The 23466-nt window shown below is 42.3% G+C and overlaps 1 protein-coding gene across 1 annotated transcript in view; it reads left to right on the top strand.

The window, feature by feature from the left end:
- prkcaa (protein kinase C, alpha, a) overlaps nucleotides 1–23466 on the top strand; it is a 407934-nt gene that overhangs the window by 342155 nt on the left and 42313 nt on the right. Inside the window, exon 14 of the mRNA XM_077199185.1 lies at nucleotides 13980–14060. Within this exon, the coding sequence (XP_077055300.1) occupies nucleotides 13980–14060 (81 nt within the window). The remainder of the gene's footprint in view (nucleotides 1–13979; nucleotides 14061–23466) is intronic.

The following is a 23466-nucleotide window of genomic DNA, read 5'->3' as shown; positions in this document are numbered from 1 at the left end:
AAATGTTGTCTTTCATATTTTGTCTGTAACAAAGTAAACAACAGTGCGCATCTGTGCCGTTCATTCATTCACACACAGACACCCGATTCATATTTAAACAGTCTTTTTGCAAGCTGTAGTAAACAACAGCGCCCATCTGTGCCGTTAATTCATTCACTCATAGAAACGGGATTCAAATTGAAACAGTCTTTTTGCGTTTACAGACACTATTTCATATCGCGATTAGAACAAAGCACAATAATAAAAAACGTACTATTCACAATTCTTAGCTGGATCCGTTGGACCTCGAAATGAAAATAAACCAGCAATTGTTCTGAGGTAAATTTCCCAGGATTATTCCTCACAGCCTCGCATGACGACATAGTACATTAACCTGATTAAACTTGGTATGTTTTACCGAGTTGATGTGTGCTTTGACACATTTGCATGTGTTGCCTCAGATCATTTGCGTTTGAATAGCGCGTGCTCTCCGTGGGCGTGTCACATTAGCAGAATAATGAGCCGCCGAGAACGATAATGACAACGACTGACACCTCTCTCTTTTTATATAGATTACATAAACAGAGAATATTTATGTATATTTATTTTAGTTTTGAATTAGATCATTTAAAAGTACACACTTAAATGATTATAAAGATGTATTGGTCATGTCTGGGTGAATAGTATTCGCTGAGTTTTGTTTAAGTTTAGAGACGTGCTCCAGAAAAAAAGTTCACGGAGAAGGAGAGGCAGAAAGCACACCCTGTTTATTTTCTTTATTTTACAAAAGCTCAATGTTTTATTTCGATTGTAAGTGGACACATAACAAAGTAGACATTTAACAATTTATTTTTTCATATTTCTTAAGTCTGTATGACCAAAAATGACAGAGTATTTTAAGTCTATTTTGCTGTTATGTGAAAAAAAAATTCAGCAAAACGCGCCAGCGCGTTTGCCGACCCCGGAGGGTTAATAGCAAAAGAAAGAAATCTACAATTGTGTTTCTATGACTTGAGAGAGCATCTTGGTTACTAATGAAGGAGGGAACAGAGACGTTATGTCAGAACTGAACTAACGAATTGGGATCTCGTCTGAGAGCCCAATCACCTTTGTTTGGTAACAGAACAAGCCATTGCACACTGGGGAGTGAGATTTGCATTGCAAGCTGCTCCCCCGCTTCCTGGTATATGAAAGTTGAAAGTTTATTTGCACATATAACATTAAAAATACAACTTTACAAATCCATTAACGGAAAAAAACAGAAAGAAAAAAAAACTGTGCCGGAGAAAGTGAGAAGACCATGAGGTCTTATAAGACCACCTCCCCAAAATCTCAGTAAATGGACATAAAATTACATGATCAAGCAAGACAATACAATCAATACATCAATCATTTTTATATAGCAAATTAACCAGATAAACTTAATTATATGTTAACCTTTTTTCAGCTCTCTTTTGAAAGTGTTTAGGGTGATTTTAGTCTTAAAAACGGGGTCTAAATGCGAATGCGAATACTCACATTTTCGCTGAGGAGCCGAGACGGTGTCCCGGCCGCCAGCAGAGGTACAGGAGTTGTGTTCCCTATGTCCCCTACGACGAGACGTAGGGAACGGGGGCTACATTAGTAACCTAAATTTTGCCTATCAGGCAGTCACGTTCGACATTACGTCAGAACTGAACTGACAAATTGGGATCCCTATTGAAGATGCCTCAACTGCTGCCTTTTCCTATTCCTAGCGCCCTGAGCAAGCCAGCTGGTCCCCCCGCACATTTTGGGTGGAATAAGGGACAGGGCTGTGCATAGAGAATTTCAATCACAGAAACTCCTGTTATCCTTTATAGGGTTTAAAGTAGTACATATGAAAGCGCTATTTAAATGCCTCATTCATTCATTCATCCTGCACAGTGAGACTATTGGATAGCAATGGGAAAGCGTGCCTATTCCGACTGAAAGGCCCCATCCTGTCCGTAGGGAGGTAACATATGGGGCCCTATTTTAACGATCTGAAACGCAAGTGTCAAAGCGCAAGTAACTTTGTGGGCGGATCCCGGCGCTGTTGCTATTTTCCCGGCGGGATAAATGCCTCTTGCGCCTGTCGCAAATCTAAAAGGGGTTGGTCTGAAGTAACTTCATTATTCATAGGTGTGGTTTGGGCGTAACAGGAAACAAACCAATAAGAGCTTTATATCACATTCCCTTTAAGAGCATTATGAACGAGGTGCGCTTGTTCCATGGCGCAATACTATTATAACGGCGCATTTACCAGGCGCGCTTCAGAATCGGTTCACAGCCGAGGAGATCGATGTTCTCGTCAGGGCCGTAAAAGAAAGAGAAGTGACATTGGGGATGGGACAAACCCACCCAAATTAGCTTCGGTTAAACATGCATATAATAATTTGGGTAAATGTGTAAGCTTTATGCCTATTTTCCCCATCGTCATGGACACAACAATGATTTCCCTCGTGTTTTAATATTTTTCCTTATAATAATGTATATAACTTTTGTCATTTGCAAAAAGTTAAAGGCATCTGTGTAGATGAGAGAATCATTTACAGTGTATGCGCGTTGTTTACACTCTGTATGGCCAAGCATGCGCGCTTAAAATAGCATCTGAATGTACGAGCAACACGCCACTGACTTTAGACTAGGTTTTTTCTGGTCAGTGGCGCAATTGTTTTATAGAACAGCAAAATAGCATGAGGGAAAGTTTGCGCCGGAACACGCCTCCTCTTTGCGCTGAACTGCCCCGGGGAGCGCAAGTGTATTTCTTAGTTAACCGACGTGTGTCTGTGGAGGGAAAAGTCAGCTTTGCGCGGGTGCAAAATAGGAATGATACATGCGTCAGTGTACAAAGTCATTTGCGCCGGGTGCAAGATAGGGCCCATGGAGTTACACATATGGACTGACTGCTAGGGCAGTGCTACATATAGAAGATCTCTGTGGTAGATCCTGCCTTGTCCAGGGGTGGAGTCAATACCTTTACAGAGATGGCAGAGTGGACTCTGCTGAAGGAAGGACATGGGCTTGCCAACAAGGGAAGCCATACCGTGGAAGAATACACATTTGGAAATCAAGATTTGGATCACCTAAGAGGGGAATCACAACATATGGGCTAGTACAGGGGCTGACCAACCGGGTATACACACAATTACTAGACCTGGCGTCAAATGCCTTCACCGCATCTGACTGCTGGGGCTGCTGGAGGAACCAAGATTCACCAGCCGGGGAACTCACCAGGGGAGCAGAATAGTAGCTTGTATCCTGTACTCAGAGGGGAATGGCGCAGCTAGCAAGACACCGAGCCAACCTTCCCGCATATTACCTGTTTGTACACAACACACGGGAAGAAACCGGCTCCACTCAGAGCTTGTTAAATCGTGTGAATGTTTTAGGTGTCGCCCAGCCCACAGCTCTGCATATGTCTGCCAGAGAGGCACCGTATGCCAACGCCCTGGAGGAAGCAACACTCCGAGCCGAGTGAGCTGTTCTTTGTTTATGTACATTGTTTGTTTGAGCTATTACCTTTGGGTCGGATATTTAGAATGCCAGTGTTGTTGTTTTCAGTGATGTTGAGTGTGGGAGGATTGATTTTGAGATTTTTATACTGTGTGATTTTCATATTTATGTACATTGTTGTTGTTTTTTTGTCTGAAAGCATGGTGAAACAAAAACCCCATGGGGATAATAGAAGTCACTAATACTTCATAGTTATCATTCTTGGCATGAAATGGACCTTTTACTTTGTCTGTTCAGATCAACACATTTGCATACGGTCAATTCAACAGATTTTTCTTTTTGAAGAGAGTTGTTAGAACCTTTTTTCCATTGCTCTACAAATAACTGTCCAATCAGTTTTAATCACACTTTTAGCTATGTGTCTGGAGATACTGCTGTTACAAGCAGTTAAATGTTTTTTTCTAAGCGACAGTAAATAGCTAAGGAAGAATCTAGACCTGGCTCTCTTTATGTATTTGGTGTTGTTTGATAAACATATAGCGAATACGAATTGAATGGCTGTTGGAAAACATTTAAATGCATTTTGACTTTGTTTTTTTCTCTGTGAAAAGCAGAAATGGAAAGATGTGCTGCCTTTCTGTTTGTGTTTTTTTTTTATTGCAACATTTTGAACAATGAACACAAAAGCATTTATGCTAAATATCGGTCATAGCAATCAAATACTAAGGCAAACATGAGTTAATTTTTTTTTCTAATTACATTTTTTTTATTAATAAAAAATGCAAAACATTTGGGTTGGTGTGAACAGGCCTTTAGATTGCTTTTGACTTTTAACCCCCTGGGGTCGGCAAACGGAGAGCGCGCGCTATTCAAACGCAAATGCTTTGAGGAAACACACCAAGTTTAATCAGATTAATGTACTATGTCGTCATGCGAGGCTGTGAGGAATAATCCTGGGACATTTACCTCAGAACAAGTGCTGGTTTATTTTCATTTTGAGGAACAATGGATCTAGCCGAGAATTGTGAATAGTAAGTTTTTTATTATTGTGATTTGTTCTAATCGCGATATGGAATAGTGTCTGTAAACACAAAAAGACTGTTTAAATTTGAATCACGTTTCTGTGTGTGAATGAATTACGGCACAGATGGGCGCTGTTGTTTACTAGCTTGTAAAAAGACTGTTTAAATTTGAATTGTTTGTCTGTGTGTGAATGAATGAACGGCACAGGTGGGCATTGTTGTTTACTATGTTACAGATGAAATATGAAAGACAACATTTCGTAGTTTTGGATAGATTACAAAGTTGTTACTCTAAAATAGACATCAAATAAGCTTTTTTTAGCCAGTTTCTGCACCCATGTTGGTAACACTTTATAATAACTGCACGCTATTAATCATTAGTTAAGCATGAGTAAACAGTTAATTCATCATTTATACATTACATTACATTTATTCATTTAGCAGACGCTTTTATCCAAAGCGACTTACAAATGAGAACAATAGAAGCAGTTAAACTAACAGTAGGACAACAATACGTAAGTGCTATGACCCCTCTCCGTTTAATTCAGCGCAGTTTGTTTTTAAAAGCATTAATAGACATTAATAAGCAGTTTATACATACAACTGTAAATGTTTTTTTCTTGATTTATAAGCATATCTATAATATGCTATAATTGTTTTTTCATACTTTTGTTAATGATTACTTAATAATTTCTAATGAAGTATAGCATTATTTACAAACCAGTTATTTAAGAGTTGTCAGTGGTTCATAAGATCACTTAGAAAGTGTAAGTAAATGGAGTAATTTCAGTTAGTTATAAAGCATTTAGTAGTGGTCAGTTAACTATTTTTGTGAGCTCATCTAAAGTGAGGACTATTCATGTCTTGTAAAGCATTTATAAATGAGATTTAAATGCTCAGTTATCTTCTAAACAGAAAAATGAAACAAACACAACACAATGATACAGAACATAAACATATTTAACAGCCTTTAAATCTCCTTTATAAATGCTTTACAAGGCATAACTAGTCCTCACTTAAGATGAGCTCACAAAAATAGTTAACTGACCACTACTAAATGCTTTATAACTACCCGAATTAACCCTGAATTACAGTATTAATACATGTTAATAAAGCATTTATTAACACACTAAGTAACTATTACTATATGTCTGAATAATAAGCTGTATGAATGTACATTTAAATAGTTTATTAATCATTTACTTACACTTTCTAAGTAATCTTATTAACCACTGACAACTCTTAAATAACTGGTTTATAAATAATGCAATCCTTCATTTAGAAATGATAAATTGATCATTAATAAAGCATGAAAATACAATTATTAAACACATTATAGATATGCTTTTAAATCAAGTATAAAGCATTTATAGCTTTATTTATAAACTGCTTATTAATGTATATTAATGCTAACTGTTTACTAATGCTTAACTAATGATTAATAGCATGCAGTTATTATAAAGTGTTACCCATATGTTAAAAACGCTTCGTCAAAAATAAACTCATCAACTAAGATGTTATTATAGTGTTTGTTCCAATGTAAACTATATCAAACTAATGAATCCTTAACTTTAAAATATATATGATAAAATGTATGGGCCTACTTTAAAAAAGAATACTTTATAAGAAATGTATGAAAAAAGACTTTTTTTTCAAGATGTTTCCAACTCTAACTTTGATCAATTCAGTAGAATGGCCCATATAGCCTATTTGAACAGGATTTGTTTCCAGGTATGTACTAAAAATGTGCTTTTGACTTTCATTTATATTTGGATTATATATATATATATATATATATATATATATATATATATATATATATATATATATATATATATATATATATATATTGTCCTTGCATTCTTTCTTTTGTGACACACCTTGGATTATATATATATATATATATATATATATATATATATATATATATATATATATATATATATAAGTAGTGGGCGTAGATTAATATTTTTAATCTAGATTAATCTCACTGGAATCTTGGAATTAATCTAGATTAAAATGGCTCATTTGAATTCTGGCGAAGCCATTCAGAATATGTATGCTACCCAAATAATGACTAAAAGAACGGTTTCTCAAACCGGTTGGCGCATTAGACCAGGGGCTCATCTCCTGTTTCTAAAATGCATCACAAACTGCTTGAGAAAGCTGTTCTACTATGATAATTGGTGATGAAAATAAATAATGTTCAATCAGATGTACTTGTGTTTACTAACTGATAGAGCTGTGCTGACGGGCTTGCCTCGGTTGCAGTCAAACATAGTAGTTTGACGACGACTCTTCCCCTGCGCTACATCAGTGCTTGGCCCCTACCGCATTAGCTAAGGGATGCTTTGCATTTAGGTGGTACTTGAGACTGTCAGCTGAATGTGTGGAACGCTTTTCAGAGAACATAAGGTAACTTATTTTTAGCACAATTCACACCCAGCGGTAATTCGGGAAAACAAAATCTCTGAATGCTCCACATGAAACTTTGACCTTTTAACATCATGTCGATTTATTTTGGTTAATATGTGTGAGGGAGAGAGAGCAAGACAGCACTTAGTGTGGAGATGAAGTCGCCTGGCTCCGAAGTGAGAAAGTGAACGCGCGCGACCGTGTCTCTCTCTCTCTGCTCATTCTTTCAGTTAATCATGTGCCCTGTCACAAGTGCAGCAGGACCAAGCTTTAGATCTTCTTTTCCACTCCACGTTTACCTCCTCTGCTCAAATCGCTTTGACATCATGAATGACGCACAGATGCGTATAGGACGTCGCGCTATGGTGCCAGATAAAGGACAAAAGGGAAAGTTGTTAGTTCGCGGTCTGTATATTATGGCTGGGACTCGGAGCAGGAGCATTGATAAGGGGAATCGTTAACGTCGAGGGCATACAATATCGATGGTTCGTAAAACTTAGAACCGGTTCTCGAGTGGAACTGGTTTTCAATTCCCATCCCTACCCCCTACAGTGCAATTCCGCTAGGTATACATCCGCGCTAAAATATCAAGGTGAAAGTCATCATAGCTTGCGTAGTGTAGACCCAGCTCCCAACCCAACCTTGAGAATAGATTAACGGCGATATTTTTTTTATCGCCCGATTAGAGTCTCACGTTAACGCAGCACGTTAACGCCGATAACGGCCCATCACTAATATATATATATATATATATATATATATATATATATATATATATATATATATATATTGTCCTTGCATTCTTTCTTGTGTGACACACCTGAATGAAAGGCTCATTATGCAGCTCGTTATGTGGGTCTCATTATTTCTTCTCAGGTGTGAACCACATAATTATTCACGATCAGGTTGGACCATTCACGCCCCCACGCATATTGCCTTTCCAAACAAAAAGTGTTTTACAAAATTTAAATCAATCTATCGTTTTATGTGAATGATTAGGCAGGATGATTTTCAGATCATTTGGAAGCAAAAACTGTAGGCGACAACATCCGTTAGTCAAAAGTATTGTGGAAACATATTTAGTATGTGTTTTGTGGCCTTATTTCAGAAACTTACATTTTTTGTTTTTTCAATAACCATGCATAAACATTGTTCTCCCAAAAATACAAACATGTACTAAGGATCCTCATATTGACCGTTTAACCATTAACCGAAAGTAAAATTTTTATTAATTAATAAATTAAAACTACCAGTAAAACGGTTTAAAAGTTAAAAGGTTTATTTTTTTTTATTTTTAAGGTTTTTCTTTTAGTTTGCTGCATGGTTAAATAAATACTATATAAAAAAAATACTATATAGCATATTTGTTAACTCACGGGGCGCATTGACATGCGCAACCACACGTGCCTACAGACATTTCGCTGAGCAAGCAAAATGAAGCGAGTGAAAAGAAGTACTGTGTGGGACCATTTCGACAAAAAAAGGGCGATGAAGTTACTTGCAAAATATGCTACGTGGTATTAAAATACAGCAGTAGTACAAGTACAATGCAATATCACTGGCGAAGCAACATTCACAAGCAAATGAAAGGAGCTTCCCAAAGCTGGCGACTCTAGTGAGACGTTATCTCTGTATTCCCTGGATATCTGTGCCATCGGAGAGGGTGTTTTCTGCCGCGACTCTAACTGTCAACAGGCTGTGCTCCAGACTAACCCTGCATCATGTAGGTATGTTACTTTAAAAAAAAATAAAAACTAGACAAGGTGTGGATTGAGGTAGGCCTGCTATTTTTATTTGACGAAGACCGAAAACAAATTGCCGGTTTAACAAATTGTTGGTTTTTCAAAGCTTCAGGTGGATTCAGTGTTTTCCTTTTGTCATCTTAATTTGTGAACTATTTAAGTTAAAAAAAAAATATTTAGTGTAGGCCTATTTTATGTTTTTCTCTGTTGTCACTGTCAGAAATGCTGCAGGTGAGTGAAAATGTGATGTGAATCCAGGTTCTTTTGTTGATCTGTTCTGTATGCTGATGTTTGCACGTTAATATAAAGCCGTGATTTTTTTTTTAATGGGTCACAGACACTCGTCAATTTAATTTTTACAGGTGCTAGTCTTATTATTCGAATATCATCAAAAAGTTGATTTATTTCAGTAATTCCATTCAAAAAATTAAATTTGGATATTATATTCATTCATTACACACAGACTGATATATTTCAAATGTTTATTTAATTTAATTGTGATGATTAAAACTGACAACTAATGAAAATCCCAAATTCAGTATCTCCGAAAATTAGAATATTACTTAAGACCAATACAAATAAAGGATTTTTAGAAATGTTGGCCAACTGAAAAGTATGAACATGAAAAGTATGAGCATGTACAGCACTCAATACTTAGTTGGGGCTCCTTTTGCCTGAATTACTGCAGCAATGTGGCGTGTCATTGAGTCAATCAGTCTGTGGCACGGCTCAGGTGTTATGAGAGCCCAGGTTGCTCTGATAGTGGCCTTCAGCTCTTCTGCATTGTTGGGTCTGGCGTATCGCATCTTCCTCTTCACAATACCCCATAGATTTTCTATAGGGTTAAGGTAAGGTGAGTTTGCTGGCCAATTAAGTACAGGGATACCATGGTCATTAAACCAGGTACTGGTGGCTTTGGCACTGTGTGCAGGTGCCAAGTCCTGTTGGAAAATGAAATCTGCATCTCCATAAAGTTGGTCAGCAGCAGGAAGCATGAAGTGCTCTAAAACTTCCTGGTAGATGGCTGCGTTGACCTTGGACCTCAGAAAACACAGTGGACCAACACCAGCAGATGACATGACACCCCCCACTGACTGTGGAAACTTTACACTGGACTTCAAGCAACGTGGATTCTGTGCCTCTCCTCTCTTCCTCCAGACTCTGGGACCTTGATTTCCAAAGGAAATGCAAAATTTACTTTCATCAGAGAACATAACTTTGGACCACTCAGCAGCAGTCCAGTCCTTTTTGTCTTTAGACGCTTCTGACGCTGTGTCTTGTTCAAGAGTGATTGACACAAGGAATGCGACAGCTGAAACCCATGTCTTGCATACATCTGTGTGTGGTGGTTCTTGAAGCACTGACTCCAGCTGCAGTCCACTCTTTGTGAATCTCCTGCACATTTTTGAATGGGTTTTGTTTCACAATCCTCTCCAGGATGCGGTTATCCCTATTGCTTGTACACTTTTTTCTACCTCATCTTTTCCTTCCTTTCGCCTCTCTATTAATGTGCTTGGACACAGAGCTCTGTGAACAGCCAGCCTCTTTAGCAACGATCTTTTGTCAGTTTTGACAGTGCCGCAGACTGATCGACTCCATGCCACGCCGCATTGCTGCAGTAATTCAGGCAAAATGAGCCCCAACTAAGTATTGAGTGCTGTACATCCTCATACTTTTCATGTTCATACTTTTCAGTTGGCCAACATTTCTAAAAAATCCTTTTTTTTGTATTGGTCTTAAGTAAAATTCTAATTTTCGGAGATACTGTATTTGGGATTTTCATTAGTTGTCAGTTTTAATCATCACAATTAAATGAAATAAATATTTGAAATATATCAGTCTGTGTGTAATGAATGAATATAATATCCAAATTTCACTTTTTGAATGGAATTACTGAAATAAATCAACTTTTCGATGATATTCTAATTATATGACCAGCACCTGGCCCATTCAATATTATAATCTCAGTTAATATATAATCAGTTAACAGTTAATGCTCGGATAACGAGCAGCGGTTGTCGGTCAGGAAAATTAACCATAATGAGCATCCGTAACATGTACATGTTGCTCACATATTATGGTAGCCCTGTTTGTGCTAAATAGAGTGTAATTACACATTTGCCATTAATATGTTTATAAGCAACTGAAAAAAGCACAAATGTCAGGGCATGTCAAAACATCTCATGGACCCCAAAAACACCTTAGGCCCCAGAGGGTTAAAGTAAAATCTAAATTAGTCTGTGTAGGAGTGAAAGTCTGTTTGGTAAACTCCTCTTGTTATGAGAATTAAGTTAAACAATAGGATTTTTTAAGTCATAATATATTACAATTGTGATTAAATTATGAGAATAAAGTACTTAGCAATTCATTTACGGAAACTTTATTCATTCTTATTATTCGGTGGATTTGTTTTTCTTACATGGCATTAAAACATTGTTGTATATGAAAAAGTGTATATGCACACAAACATAAATGCACACCATCGGTCTAGTGCTATTTTGCCTGGCATAAACATAAATCATGGACTTCTACTTTTGTAGCTGTAAAATGTATTAATTGCTGAAAAGCAATGTGTGGATGTCTTTGTGTGTATGTTAGTGTTAATTTGTGTGTATGTTAGTGTTAATTGTGTAAATTGTCCTCCACCCTATCTTTCATAGCATTACTCTCTCTCTTTCTGTCTCTTTCTCTGACCTACATATTATGCAGTGGTAATGCATGTTATCTGGGAACACGTAGCTGCATGTTAACTTGAGTGTAAATTGTGTCAAAGGTAGAACAGCAGTAACACACATGGCTAACCATAAATTTGTAACGTGCGTGTGCGTGCGTGCATGCGTACGTGTGTGTGTGTATGTGTGTGTGTTTTTCTTAGTATGGACCTCCCATTGACTGTTATTGTTTTCAAAATAAGCTAATTATAATTTGGCCTGTTTCTCAAAAATATTATATTATGGTAACACTTTACAATAAGGTCTCATTTGTTAACATTAGTTAAAGGGCACCTATTATGCCCCTTTTCACAAGAGCTAAAATAAGTCTATGATGTTCCCAGAGTGTGTATATGAAGTTCTGGCTCAAAATACCCAACAGATAATTTTTTACAGCATGTTTAAATTGTCGCTTTTTGTGTGTGTTTGAGTGAGTGAGTGAGTGAGTGAGTGTGTGTGTGACACTGCTGCCTGCTGAACAGAGGGTCGCCGGAAGAAAGATCTGAAGTGCTGGTGTTTCGGCTACAAAAACTGATCCGAAACCAGCCCAAATTTTATCCACCCGCCCAAACCCATTTTTGCCCGTAAAATAGTTTGCAAAACCACCCAATCTGTCAACCCTGCAGCTCACTCAGGGCAGGTCTACGCTAAAACTGCAGTGTCAGTCAACAGTCGTGGGCGGGGCTTGCGCAAAAGTACACATTGCCCCGAATCTGAGAACGGCTTGTTCTGAGACAGTGCTTATGATTTATGGGGATTTAAAAAAATAAAAAAAAGCACTGGGTGGATTTATATCGTTATAGGGTGGTTTTGTACACACACACTGCCAACACATATTTATGTTCAAACACCATGTAAAAGTGAATTTTGCTTGATAGGTGCCCTTTAATGCATTAGCTAACATAAACTAACAGTGAGCAATATATTTCTTATAGTATTTATTCATCTTTGTCAGTGTTAGTTAATAAAAAAGGCAATTGTTAATTAACCAGATACAATTTTGATTAAAAAAATTAGTAAATGTTAAAATTAACATGAATTTAACCTTAAACAGCATGTATTAATCTTAGTTAATATTAACTAATATAGTTAACTAATATAATAAATGGATCCTTACAGTTAAGTTCAAGAGGAAGGAATTTTTGGTGCTTAAATCCATTCTCTGACCTGAGCCTCTCTACTAACATGCAAATCTGTTTACTTTTATCAGTCACATGGGAACCTAAAGCGCCATATTAGACACCCGGTGCAATGCAGTGTTTTTTGCTAGTTTCAGCCTGACGTAGTTATCATTTTCAGGTCCTGTTGTTTAAATAGCAAATGCATTTGCACGGTGTGCTGGTCTGAAAACGAGGTGTGTTCAGGCGCATCGTTGGCGCGATGCTATTTTTAAGGGCAACTGAAATAGACAGTTTCAGCGCCATTGACCAACAAAAGCCTGGTCTAAAGTCAATGGTGCAGTTTTTTTTTTTTTGGTTATTTAAAGGGCGCATTAGTAATATACGCCTATAGGCGGGTCCACAACGTCCATACACTTTTCTTATTATACACACAGGGCAGCAGCAGCACACAAACATGCCAAATATTAAAAATAAAATAATTACAATGTAAAAAGATTATTATTTTGTACATAAATATATTGTGGAATCTGGCTTGACAACTAATATGATATATATGATTTTAGTTTATCTTCTAATACATTTAAAAATTAGAAATGCAATGAAAATACAGGTATCGGTATCGGCGAGTACCAAAAATGGTAATATCGGTATTGGTGTCGTTCTGGAAAAAGTGGTATCGTTGCATCCCTAGTTTTCACCCAAGTGATTATATATTGTGAATTTGATATTTTCTCAGTACATCTCAGTTAGCCCGTGTTATTATGGGATGTGTACTTTATGGTTATGATTTATTTATTTTCTGTGTTTGTCTGTGGTGGTTCTCTGTATTTGAAACATAAGATTCAACATCTAAAGCCACAGACAAAACCTTGAGCGGCTAAGCTATGATCTAGAACTGTCACATAGTGTTAGTGTGATGCCACATACAAACACACATGTACTGAATGTGCTGTGAACTACATCAGCCAAGAAAGCTGACTGCAAGTTAAGTTGAGATGTGAGAAAAGGTGTGTGTTTTCATTATTGATAATTTACTCATACACATGCTCTCTCATAACTGCACACCTTCAAGTTCAATTGCAATTTTGCTTGGTTTATTAAATAGAAGAACGTTAGGTTTTGTTTTGTATCCGGGTCCCCTTTAATGCTTAAAGAATTGTACCCCTAAACAATTTATTTTTCTCTTACATCAAGAATTAGTGCCGTGTTTTGAAACATTATGGTAATATGCCAAGGTGATATAATTTAACAAATACAAAATAAAATCTTTCTACAAGAATGTCTTATCTTATAGTTTTGCTGATCTGGTGAATTATTTTTGTTTTGGGGGTGTTTAAATATTTTGACTGGATCACAAGGCAAAGAATACAATTTATTTTTAGTGGAGACGTGCTTCCAGATTCTGGGTAACGGAAGATGGGAAAAGTGATGTTCTGAAACAGTAGTGTGATATTTTACATTTAACACAATGTGTTGATAGTATGCTGATCTTTAATATTAATCTGTAGGGTTATTTATGCTGTCTGTTTTCAGATAATAGCGTATCAGCCCTATGGCCGTTCTGTGGACTGGTGGGCTTATGGAGTCCTGCTGTACGAGATGCTGGCGGGACAAGTGAGTTCACAAGTGTATAACCATCAAATCCTACATCAACAACTGTTACTAATAAAAATAAATTGCTCTGTTGTAGTATACTCTATGGAAGTTTAGATAGTGTTTGGATACAACCAGAATGTTTGGATAGTTTTAAACAGCATAACTGAAATAATTTAAATGTGCTACAACTCTGTTTTAAAGCTGCAGTAGGGAGTTTTGAGAAAATGTTGACTTAGCCTGAAAATTTGAACAAGCACAACTTACAGGTCCAACCCCCTTGCTCTCTGCTGTGCTACAGCCCTCCCTCCACAGCTCCTCCCCCACAGCGGAGCCTGCCGTGAACGCGCAGGCTAGTAAGCAGGACCACCGATGACGGCGGATTATAAACAGTTATGGAACATTCACTAATAGGGATGAAACATCAACAATATGCTTTACATTGACTATGGCCTTCCAAGACTTTGAGTACAAACTTGGTCCTCAAATCATTATGTATTTTGCAATACATGTAACTTTATAACGGTGCACTCTTTCTATAAGTTATAAATAGCTAGTAAGATAACGTTAAAGGATTAGTTCACTTTAGAAAAAAAGAAATTGATGATAATTTACTCACGCCCATGTCATACAAGATGTCCATGTCTTTCTTTCTTCAGTCGAAAAGAAATTAAGGTTTTTGATGAAAACATTCCAGGCTTTTTCTCCATATAATGGACTTCAATAGGACACAAACGTTTCAAGGACCAAATGACAGTTTCAGTGCAGCTTCAAAGGGCTTTAAACAATACCAGAATATGAATAAGGGTCTTATCTAGCGAAACGATCGGTCATTTCAAAAATAAATAAAAAACTTTAAGTTTTATAAGCACAAATGCTCGCCTTGCTCTGTTCTGTGATGCACGTTCGTGATCCTGTTCGAACTCGTTCATCAAAATGAACAAATCTTTTTTCGAGTCATTTCGTTCGTTGAATGAACGAAATGACTCCAAAAAAAGACTCGTTCAAAATGAACAAATCTTTTTTTGAGTCATTTCGTTCGTTGAATGAACGAAATGACTCAAAAAAAGATTTGTTCATTTGGATGAACGAGTTCGAACAGGAGAGTCACGAACGACGGTACGCGATCGCGCTGTGCAAGAGAGGGGTGATCAGCGCGTACACGAGCATGATTGACACTGCTAAGACATTCCTCCTGGCTCTGATTGGTTGTTTCTGACCGGGAGCGGTGTATTTCTGCAAATGGCAATAGGACCACAGGGAGGAGCCAGAGGAGCTTGATTTTTTCACAGATTGTCTGTCTCATATTCTACTGTCAGGAAATAATGGCAGTTTTAACAAATATTTGTTTACAAAAGTTACCTACTGGAGCTTTAAGGCATATATAATATTGACACCACTACTGTAATCAGATAATCCATATCGTCCTGGTTGCGTATGCAACCCACCGTTCCCTGAAGGAGGGAACGGAGGACGTAGTCGACGCCGACTGAAATGGGATCTCGCTAGAGAGCCTGTCTTCTTCGAGTACTATTGAACGAGCCAATGTAATTGGCGTGCGTGATTCGCATCACACACTCCGCCCCCGCGGCGCGGGTATAAATACGGAAGTGGATGCACGCACTAGTTGCTTTTCGCTGAGGAGCCGAGAGTAACCCGGGGTCAGCGGTGGTCCAGCGGTAGTGGCAAGGGGACTATGTCCTCCGTTCCCTCCTTCAGGGAACGGTGGGTTGCATACGCAACCAGGACGTTCCCTTTCAGTCGATAACGTCGGACGTAGTCGACGCCGACTGAAATGGGATCAACCATTGAACACGCCACTAACGCTGCCACCTTCCAGTGCCTAAACCAAAGCCTCCTGATGCCCCCGCAAACTTAAGGCGGGGAAGGACAGGGCTTAGGCCAGGGAAGTCACTGCTGTTCCTACAGGACCACTGGGAAAGCGTTCCCCGTACGTTGGAAGGAAGGGACGCTGCGGAAGCCACATCCAACCCAGAGGGAGGTAATGTGGAGAATACACATATGAACTGGGCGGAAACCGGGCAGTCTAACATATGGAATGTCACTGGGGTGGCTCCAGCCTAAGACGGGGGGAGACACACCGGACAGTGACGGCAGAGAGACTCTGCCGAGGGAAGACACGGGCTCACCGCAGGGAGCCGTATCGTGGAAGAATACACATATGGGGTCACCGAAGGGACCGCAACATATGGACCCAGCCTAACACAGGTTCCACACTGCTTACGAGTGGTAGGCCTAACACCAGACGTTCCGCACGTCCGACGTCGGAGGGGTGTGGAGGAACTCAACAGGGTTCAATTTTAAGGGAACTCAACTGGAGTAGAAAGGCGCACGTATCCAGTCCATAGGAGGGGAATGGCGCAGCAAGCCGACACTTGAACCGGGCTCACGGTGAAACTGGCTTCATGAGAAGGGAGCCCACGGGAAGCAGCGGTTCAACTAGGTGTCGTCCAGCCCCCAACTCTAGAATCTGTTTAGCAAAGTATATCGTCAACGCCCAGGCGGAGCACTTTACACTCATCATAGAGGAGCTCAACACCTAAGTGGACATGTTGCATCTCGGATCTTTGCCGAAATGAAGGCAAGCACTAAGTGCAACTTTGCATGGAAACAGCCTTCCCTCTCTGCTGAATTCCAACAGATATTTGAAGAGCTGGTCTGAGGTCTATGACTTGCATTCTGTACACGTCCAAGCGAACGGACAGAGAAGCCAGGGCTGGATCTGCCTCCTCCAGGGCAGCGCTTGCAGGCTCACCACCTGCTCCTATTACGGGAGAGGTAGGAACCTTGGGCACAATCCGAGCCGGGGTCTCAGCTTGTGAGAGTTAGCCGGCCCAGACTCCAGGCACAATACGTTGACCGAAAGCGAGCAAGTCCCTACCCTCTAGTAGAGACCACGCGAGCAGGAGAACTGATATAACAGAATTTTTAACTCACTGCCTGCAGTGGCTCAGGGGCGGTCTCTGCAGTGCAGTCGCACCAGGGACAAGGCCCAAGAGGATAAAGAGGGACACAAGGATTTACAAGACCTTGCTCCTCAGGAACCTGACGATCAGAACGTGCTTCTGCATACCTCTGCAACACGATGAGCGTCGTTTAAACACCGAGGCAACATCATTTTGAGGGTGAAGGAAAACAGCCTACTGCAACCCATTTTGCAGGAAAGAGAGCACTGAAGTGATCGAAAGCTTTCAGGATCTCCTCTGGAGAGAAGACGCACTCAACGACTAGGTTCCACTTCTAAAGGCGTAAGCACGCTACCCAATTCTAGGGGGTGCTCTCAGAAGTGATGGTAACTATCACATGTTCTTGTGATAGTCACCTGAACCTCCGCGTTCAGATGTAAGACCGCCCGGAATCTCCGGGGGAAGAACGCGTGTGCCATCGTGCCCCGTCCCCGAAAGAGTTTTCAGGGGAAGTCAGGAAGGCTGTTGAAGGGAACCAGGTCTAGTTGGGCCAATAAGGGGCAACTATGAAGACCTGTTCCTCTCCTGACTTGGCACGTAGGTGCAAGCGACGGGCGCAAAAGACAGGAGCATTGCTCAACACAACATGTGAAGATCACTGGGCTTCAGGAGCATTTTCTGCTCAGCACTTGGGTGTGACAAGTTCACTGAGCTTCAGGAGCATTCCTGCTCAACACCTGAGTGTGATAAACTCACCGAGCTTCAGGAGCATTTCTGCTCAACACTTGAGTGCGAAGAACTTCACTGAATGACAGGAGCATTTCTGCTCAGCACTTGAGTGTGACAAGTTCACTGAGCTTCAGGAGCATTACTGCTCAACACCTGAGTGTGATAAACTCACTGAGCTGCAGGAGCATTTCTGCTCAACACTTGAGTGCGAAGAACTTCACTGAGCACCAGGAGCATTTCTGCTCAGCACTGCGTGTGACGAATTCACTGAGCTACCTGTGATGAACTCACAGAGCTACAGGAGCATTGCTGCTCAACACCTGAGTGCGATGAACTTCACTGAGTTTCAGGAGCAATTCTGCTCAACATGAAGAGTGATGATTTCACTGACTTGCAGGCGCAAGGCGACCATGAGTCGCAGTCACTTTTAGAAGGCTCACTGGGGTTAAACGCATTTCTGCGGGCCCCTGGGGCAGCTGAGACCCAGTGTTTGTCCAAGGGTAGTCCGCTCGGTTTACCCAAACACTGGCGGAAAAATAAAACCGGGGGGGCAACTGAGCGGCCCCGGAATGGTCATGACCCAGCCGGACCCAGGGGATGGAGTCTCCACTTGCCCTGGCTATAACTGTCGTGAGGCTCGATGGCGGCACGATTGAGTAAGCGGGAGGAGTGGAACAAGGCGCCCTCAGAAGCGTCTGACTCCAAGGAGGAGGTGACGGGTGAGTTTGTGACATGCAGGGGAAGCTTGCGCAACGGTCGCAATGTCTAACAACTCGAGGCACGAATGCCCGTGTAGTCGGGGGTCGCCCAGGCCCCCGTTAAAACACGCCCTTTGTACATGGCCCCTCTGTTGAAGAGGGTTTGGCAGCAGACCGGGATGAACTATAGTCACACAGGGTGAGCTGCTCTGCCACGGTCACCTCGGGACTCGATCATGAAGCTAGCGCTGAAGCGGTCACATATGGAGGAAGCCAAAGGCTGCGACTACCATATACCCCAGGAGCCTCTGAAAGTTCTTTCAGTGGGACCCTTTCTCACTTCAACACCAGCTGAACACATTCTCATTGGAGAGACATGTTGGACCGAGTACCTCTCCAAAACTAAGAAAGAGATACTCAGCCCGTGGGCGAGACTACTCTCTTCCAGTTGACCTGACGACCCAACGGGCTCTGGAGCACTCGAGGGGAAGGACACTGTACTGATACTCCACCCTTAGACGCAACACACAGGATGGCCTGCGGTGCGGGAGGTAGAGATCTGAAGCACCTGTCTTTCAGGTCAAAGCTGCAGACCAATCTTGGGCCAAGACGGTCACGACCCACCCCCTAGTAGCACGAAGAACGAGTTTACAACTGGCCTTCGTACCGGCTGGAGGAACGGCTATATCAAATCCTTCGCCAGCAGGATAAGATAAGCACGCACAAGTCAGGAGCACTGCTCAACACTCTGTGTGATGAATATCACTGAATTTTCAGGAGCACGTCTGCTCAACACCTAATGTGATGACTATCACTGACTTGAGCGGGGTAGCCGAGCCTGAGGTGGGGCAGCAAAGTAGAGAGAGTGGTGTTAGTGTGCTGTGCAACACTTACCTGTCTCCACAAGCGGCAGGGGGCGCGTGAGAAGGCGGATGACCGGGTCCTCGAACGCACCAAGCTGCCTGCTGGCGACCAAGGGGGAGCTGAGGGGTGTAAGGCTATACAGGGTCACACCCGCCAGATTGGCCCTCTTGGGACCCAGAAACAGATGAAATTGCTCTCTCTTTGAAGTGTGGGTACCGCTTGCTCCGCTTTTTTTTTTTTTTTAGGGAGCCAGCGGCGGAACAGACACACACACAAACAAAGGCTCCACCCGGCCCTCACCCGGGGGGAGGGAGTGATCGTGCCACTCCAAGAGCATCTCATCCATTCCTGGGCGGCCCGCTCCGGAATGCTTTCGCTGTCGCTTGCCACCTGGCTTGGCAGCGCCTGGAGCGGGCTGGGCGTCTCTACTGCGGCCGGCTCCATGCTGAGGCCTGGGTGGAGGCTGCTGCGGAGGGCCAGCAGGAGCAGCGGCCGGAGAACGCCCACGGCGACGAGCAGGCGGAGGAGCTGCCACCGGCGGCGGGTGGAGGCAGCAGCTGGCCACCGGGGCAGGATGTGCCGGATGACCTCCGTCTGCGCTTGAGCGGCAGAGAACTGTTTAATGCAGTTCTCCACCGCGTCGCCGACCAGCCCAACCTGGGAAATTGGGGAGACCAGGAACCGAACCTTGTCCGCATCCGCCATACCAACCAGGCTGAGCCAACGAAGGCGCTACTGGACCACCAAGGTGGACATCGCCAGACCGATCACGCACGCTACGACACCCGTACCCCGGAGGGTGAGGTCGGATGCAGTGCGGTGCTCACCTATGAGCGCACGGTCTGGATTACCCTCGTGCATGCCATGGGTGCCCTAGCCTGCAGCAACGCCATGGCACGCAAGAGGAAGGGGCTTGCCCACAGGCTTTGTAAGCTCTGCCCGTCGGAACAGACGAAACTCACAGGCCTTAGGGAGGAGACGAGGATCCCCCCAAAAGGCGGCGGCCGCCGGACACAGGTGCACCTGTGTCGACAGACCGCTCCAATGGAGGGACACCTCGCAACCCTTCACCGTTCCTCCATCAAGGGTAATGAGGGGGAAAAGCTAGTCAGGCAGTTTCTGGCAGAGAAAGATGCTGTTCACCACCTGATAAGCTCTCCATGCATTTCGGGAAAGAAAGGCACTGGGGCGGCGAGCTGAGAACCAGCGCGGCCCGCCCCAAGATACCAAACTCCAGATTCCAACCGAGACTGAACGGGACACGGTGGAGGTTCCACTCGAGCCCGGCAGCCTCGGCGGCCGTTTCAGCATAGCTGATAATTCTGGATCCGGCTCGGGCAACATTGAACTCCCGGAGGGAGACAATGCAGCCGAGTCATCATCTCTAGAAGTCAGCTCACCCTCCGATGCTGCAATCGGCGTCCTGTCCTCCAGGGGAGCCCCGAGTGAAACCGCCGGCCCACCCATTACAGATGGACCAGCAGACAACACAGGAGGCTCCAGTGGTTGCAGTGGAAGGGAGGAGTGAGGAGCCCACAGGGAATGGTTACCGGGCGGGACATCCAACACTATCCTCCGGTCACCCATCCCACACAGCACCCGAGGGTGGGGCATGGTAATGGGGACTCGCTCTCCGCGAACGAAGGCGAGTCTCGCCCTCAACACTGCGACAGTCATGTTCCCACAGAGAAGACATGAGCTGTCCACAAAAGCTGTCTCAGCGTGCTGTAAGCCAAACACGTGACACAACAGTTGTGACCATCAGAGAGAGACAGGGAACGACCGCACCCAGAAACGCACGGGCGGAATGACATCTTGAAAAAGACGCAAACGCACCCGTGTTGCTCTTTCAGAAAATAGGACCGTCACCAGTGCCGGAGCACACAGGGGAATGACCGCGGCAACACTGAACAGAGAACTGAAACAGTGAAGCACTCACTTTTCCGCCCTCTAACCAGCCATCAACACACACAAACATTTAGAAATTTGTTGCTGTTAAAACAGCAGTTCAGAGCTCAAAGCTCGCGATCACCGCTGCACTCGCGCTGTAGAACACCAGCACTGGGAGAGTCTTCCTGAAGAACACCGACACACTCGCTCGTTGTAGACAACAGCACTCTCAGAGACATCAAACGATCGGCTCCGAAGCGAAAGGCAACTAGTGCGTGCATCCACTTCCGTATTTATACCCGCGCCGCGGGGGCGGAGTGTGTGATGCGAATCACGCACGCCAATTACATTGGCTCGTTCAATAGTACTCGAAGAAGACAGGCTCTCTAGCGAGATCCCATTTCAGTCGGCGTCGACTACGTCCGACGTTATCGACTGAAAGGGAACATAAAGTCAAAGATAACTCATCATTATACAGTATATATCTAAGGTTCTTTATTTTATTGTTCTCTATTATTAGTGCATGTATCGAATAATTTAAATGTGCTACAAAAATGTTTTAAGGCATATATAATATTGACACCACTACTGTAATCAGATAATCCATATCATAAAGTCAAAGATAGCTCATCATTATACAGTATATATCTAAGGTTCTTTATTTTATTGTTCTCTATTATTAGTGCATGTATCCAATATAAAGTTCCCTATCTGTCAGTCATTTCAGCGTGGTGCCAAATGCTGACACTAGGGGTCGCACTTGGGACCCCTAAACATCTCTGATATTTCAGAAAAGGCCAATGAAAATTGGCGAGTGATATTTGCATGCACAGGTATTAAAGGGGGTGGCGTGCATCACTCATTCAGATTTGTTCATTGGAGCTGAGTGGATGTCACTATAGAAACTGGGTAGGTTACGATGTCACGAATGCACCTGTTACCCAGCACACAGTGGTTTTCTGACATATACATCATAGCACTCACAGCAGTGCCGTTTTCTATAGGGACCCCTAGTGTCAGCATTCATAGCGTCACCACGTCTCGTTCACTCCATCAGGAAATGGAAGTTACAACAGTTACCAAGACAGTATCCTTTATGTGTAATTTTTGTAATGTGCGAGCTTGACTAATGTGACCTGCCGGAACTGACGCTAAGCTTAATTTCTGTCAGGACCACTATCGTCAAATACGATTGACAATTAGCATACAGTTTGGACCGGCGGTATGGTTCTGTTCTGGGCAAAACCTCCCTGCACATTCATGCAGCCTATTATGGATAAGAGCAGGAAGAGCAGCAATAACCCCCCAAAACAAAAGCATATGCCAATATCCCCCAACAAAAACTGACAGCGAAATTCTGGATGTTTTTATTTATTTTTATTTTTTTGCTGATAGAATGATGAATACATCCTGATGTTAGTGGCTTATGCTGAGCACTATAGATCCAATATAATGGAGGAAGCATCACCCCAAGCTGGAGCAAGCAATGACACATGGCAACAAGCGTGTTGCTGAGCCAATTTAACAGTGTATAGGATCTATTGGGGGAAGCTTACACCCCTAGCGACAGCAAAATCTGATACAACAAGCATGTTGTAAAACCAGGAACTATTGCTAAAACTAGTGTTTGTCAGGGGAAGCATACACCCTACAGCAATAGCTGATACAACAAGCATGTTGTATAATCACAGAACTATTGCTAAAACTAGTGTAGTTTGGCAGGGGAAATATACACCCTACAGCAATGGCTCCGACTAGTGGCAACAAAATCTGATACAAGCATGTTATATAACCATAGGACTAGTATTAAAACTAGTGTAGTCCGGTCGGGGAAGCATGCACCCGTAGCTCTGAGTAATATGCAGTGCGCAGCTCAGCAATGAAGTACAGTGTGCTTCCTCATTCAATGATTTCTGCTTCCGTCGTACTGAATTACATTGGTTGTGGAGGTGAAGATGACGACTCCCATGATTCCACACTCCTTCACAGGACCATCAGGCTACGTTGCTGTTAGTGTTGAATAACAGACCTCTGCGGTGAACGTACCTACTGTGTATTTTGCACAAGTATGTTACCTATAATCTATATAAGCTTTAGCCACAAGCATGTGCTAACTTAAACACAGCATGCTGCAATAATCGGATAGAATAAAGAACGAGCATTTTCCCAATGCAACCAGATAAGCCTAAAACAACGTTTGATTACAACAGCACGTTGCTTAGGACAGTAGGCGCAATAATACTAGAAGCCTAAGTAACAAACATATATTCGATGACATTTGCACTAGCAACCACCAGTACAGTACTGATAGCAAGTTGC

This window comes from Siphateles boraxobius, unplaced genomic scaffold (genome assembly GCF_051911475.1).
Source record: "Siphateles boraxobius isolate OS27281-9 unplaced genomic scaffold, OSU_SipBor_1 41, whole genome shotgun sequence".
NCBI lineage: Eukaryota > Metazoa > Chordata > Actinopteri > Cypriniformes > Leuciscidae > Siphateles > Siphateles boraxobius.
The sequence above is the reverse complement of the archived record's forward strand: the minus strand, read 5'-3'. Positions and strand labels throughout refer to the sequence as shown.